Source organism: Bombyx mori, chromosome 27, assembly GCF_030269925.1.
Source record: "Bombyx mori chromosome 27, ASM3026992v2".
In the NCBI taxonomy this organism is placed as follows: Eukaryota; Metazoa; Arthropoda; class Insecta; order Lepidoptera; family Bombycidae; genus Bombyx; species Bombyx mori.
In genome coordinates this window covers 11,037,515-11,040,590 of record NC_085133.1, presented here as the reverse complement: position 1 = coordinate 11,040,590, position 3,076 = coordinate 11,037,515, and the positions used below count along the sequence as shown (strand labels likewise).

Genomic DNA, 3,076 nt, shown 5'->3' with positions numbered 1-3,076 from the left:
TCGTATGACGTGGCATTCTGCCAACAGTAACGCACGTGTGCTTCGCGGTAGAAATAGGTAGGACGACGGCAGATATACCTGTGCGGGCCCACGACTAGCCCCACAACCAGACTCATCAATTCTATCAATTTTGATTACACGACATCATTTCTTCGTAAAATTCTTTGTAAGTAGGTACGTCTATTATGTATTTCCTTGAAATAAATACTGACATAAGTTAAATAATTTTCAGAATATTTCGGAAACAGTTCTTCACAATAATAATATTATTGTTCGAGACGTTATGTTTAGTAATAACACCATCACGCGCGCCACCAGCGGCGGCCTACACGTGGATATCCTCGCCAACACCTAAACATTACCATTGTATGTACATTCATTTGTTGTAATTGCGAGGAGCACCAATCAACCACCAACAAATGTGTAAATAAATAATATTTCAATCATTTATAAAAAAATATATGAAAATATACTAGATATACATATGTATATAATTTACTACTTTTAGTAATTTCGCTGTGATGAGGTTTCAAATATTGAAGTCTATGTAATTATATCTCTATCTCGCACTTTGTATTGATATATTTGTATTCACAGATACGACGGTTGTGTGTGTGTGTGTGTGTTGAGTCACGAGAGGGGCGTCTCGGGCTCGTGTTACGGACGCCGCCGCCGCCGCCGCCGCCGCCGCCGCCCACACACTGCAGCAACGGACGGTCTCAGTACGACCACAGCTATGATCCGGACTGTCTACATATCGAGCTTATTGGTTGTGCTCTGCAGGTGTGAGTGCGTGATCGATCATAGCTCCGACGAAAACAACTGGGAACAAAAACTGCAGAAGGACCTCAAAGCCAACTACGATATTTCGCAACCTCCCTTCGTCAATAGGACCTTCGAAGTGATGTCTTTCATTGTTATAGATTCGTACGCCCTGGACAGCGGGAACGATCGGTTCGAGGTGACCGGTTCTCTAATCCTGAACTGGATGGACGATCGACTGCGCTGGAACCGCTCCGAATACGCCGGCATCGCTGACACGGTGATGAGGAGCGCGATGCTGTGGCTGCCGGGGTTCAGACAAGTCAATGCAGTCGGCGCGGGAGACGATGACGTTCCCTTCTACACTCTATGTAGGGTATCTTCAAGCGGCAAGGTCGAATGTAAGCTTAAGTCCGTGTTCACTTCGAGATGTCGGGTCGATCTCCGAAACTGGCCGTTGGACGTACAGCAATGTGATTTGGAGTTCGGAGCTTGGAAAGGAGACAAAGTGTTGGTGCGAGTAAAATTCCCGAATCAATTGTACATCTCAGAGGTAACGTTGGAAACTCACTGGAGGTTAACGGACTGGGAGATGAAACATAGCAACGAGTCCGAGGTGCAGACCGTGTGGACCTACACGCTGGAGCGACAGACGAGGACTCTCGCCGCTATTCTAGTGCTCCCCGCTGTGGTCCTCTCCCTGTTGTCAGCGTCGTGCTTCCTGGTGGACGTGAAAAGAACCATTCGCTTGTTGTTGTGTTGTTTCAGTCACGGCTGCCACTACAGGTTCCTGTCTCAACTACAACAATGTATCCCTAAGCACGCCGAGGATCCACCCGCCCTGCTGCTGCTGTACCGCGGCTCGCTCGTTGTCTCCGTGCTGCTGATAATGCTCAGTATCGTATTGCGATGGACGGCGACTAAAGACACTGTGGTACCGCAGCCACTCAGCACTATGAATAAAGCCGTGATGTGTAGTCGATGGAAGATGCTGATCTGGCCACAGTGGCACAGTTCTTCAGAAAGCACATGCAACAAAGAATGGACACATTTAGCTAATACAATGAATAGTATTGCGTTGGGTGTGACCTTTGTTGTTTACGCTATCCTCTTTATATTGTTCCTACCTCGGTAGGCATGCAAGGCATTTCGTGTGTTTCATTTAAATTCATTCACTTTGAATAAAAATGATATGACTGCTCATAATATAGTAAATAAATAAAGCATAGATATTTATTGGTGAGTGCAGAGACATCCATGCTATGTGTGTCGTGGGTGGGAAAGCTTGGAGCGTTGAGGACATGATTTATTTGTCTCGTGGAATTATAACTCATTGTGCGTTTCGCTCGCAAGGTTCGTATTAGCTCGAGGAAAAACGAGAAAATAATATTATTCGCATTACTTCTCTTGTTTCTGAGCATGACGAGAATGGTGTGTTCCAAATCCCTTTTTAACGTTTCCCTATCGTAAACATATCCTTATTAATGAAAATAATGCTCTATTTAATAATTTGTTTCTTAATTTCATGAAGTAATTGAGAACTACACATTTTCTGATTCAAAAACATAGCCTTTTTGTAATAATTAAATGATATGGTTGTGTGGACACCACGTAGAAGGGCCTAGAAGGATATCCTCCAAACTCTTTCTATGGGAGCAGTGATGGCTGAGTGCATGCCTTATTCATCAAAGAAAGGGCAGCAGCGCTCTCTGATGCCCGCGTGTGGTCGGGCGATATTTGTTGGTTGTAGCGCGGACTGTGTGCCACGGTCGGTACTAGAACTTTGCCTATTTCACTCTTTAAATCAAAACGCAGCACTGCCTCGCCGCAGGTGTAGGCACACGGGCACGAGCTGCACAATACGAATACGACCTACCACCAACAATCTAAATTGTAAGGAGAATCCTTCAACCCGTGAATACTTAGATGTAATATTATAATACCAGTTTGCGTCTTTACCTATGAAGTTGCCCTTTTACAATACCGATAATTTGAAATGTAATTTGTGTAGGTGTGGCTGGCAATAAATTCTAAGTAAATGGTAAAGAATTTTATTTAAAGAAAATTGAATTAAATTTAGGTAATTTGCTAATTGACTAATGTTTAGTTTTCACTAAGTTTGTATCTTTTTCATTAATATGATAACACGATAAGAATACGAGTAATTATGGTACACGAGCTCCGTAGCGGCAGTAACTAATTCAACACAAACGGTTCACAACATTAATGATGTGTACCGAGTGAGCGCTATCAACGAACGCACGACTCGATATTGATTTGAACGCTTGCGACGTGGAATTTTTGATCTAAAAAA

General features: G+C 43.5%; 1 protein-coding gene across 1 annotated transcript; it reads left to right on the top strand.

Annotated features, from left to right (window-relative positions):
- Positions 1–718: 718 nt before the first annotated feature.
- nAChRb2 (nicotinic acetylcholine receptor subunit beta 2) lies at positions 719–1,918 on the top strand. The gene is given in 1 exon segment (NM_001109930.1): positions 719–1,918. A coding segment is annotated over 1 exon segment (1,161 nt). The 5' UTR covers positions 719–736; the 3' UTR covers positions 1,898–1,918.
- The last annotated feature ends 1,158 nt before the right edge of the window (positions 1,919–3,076 follow it).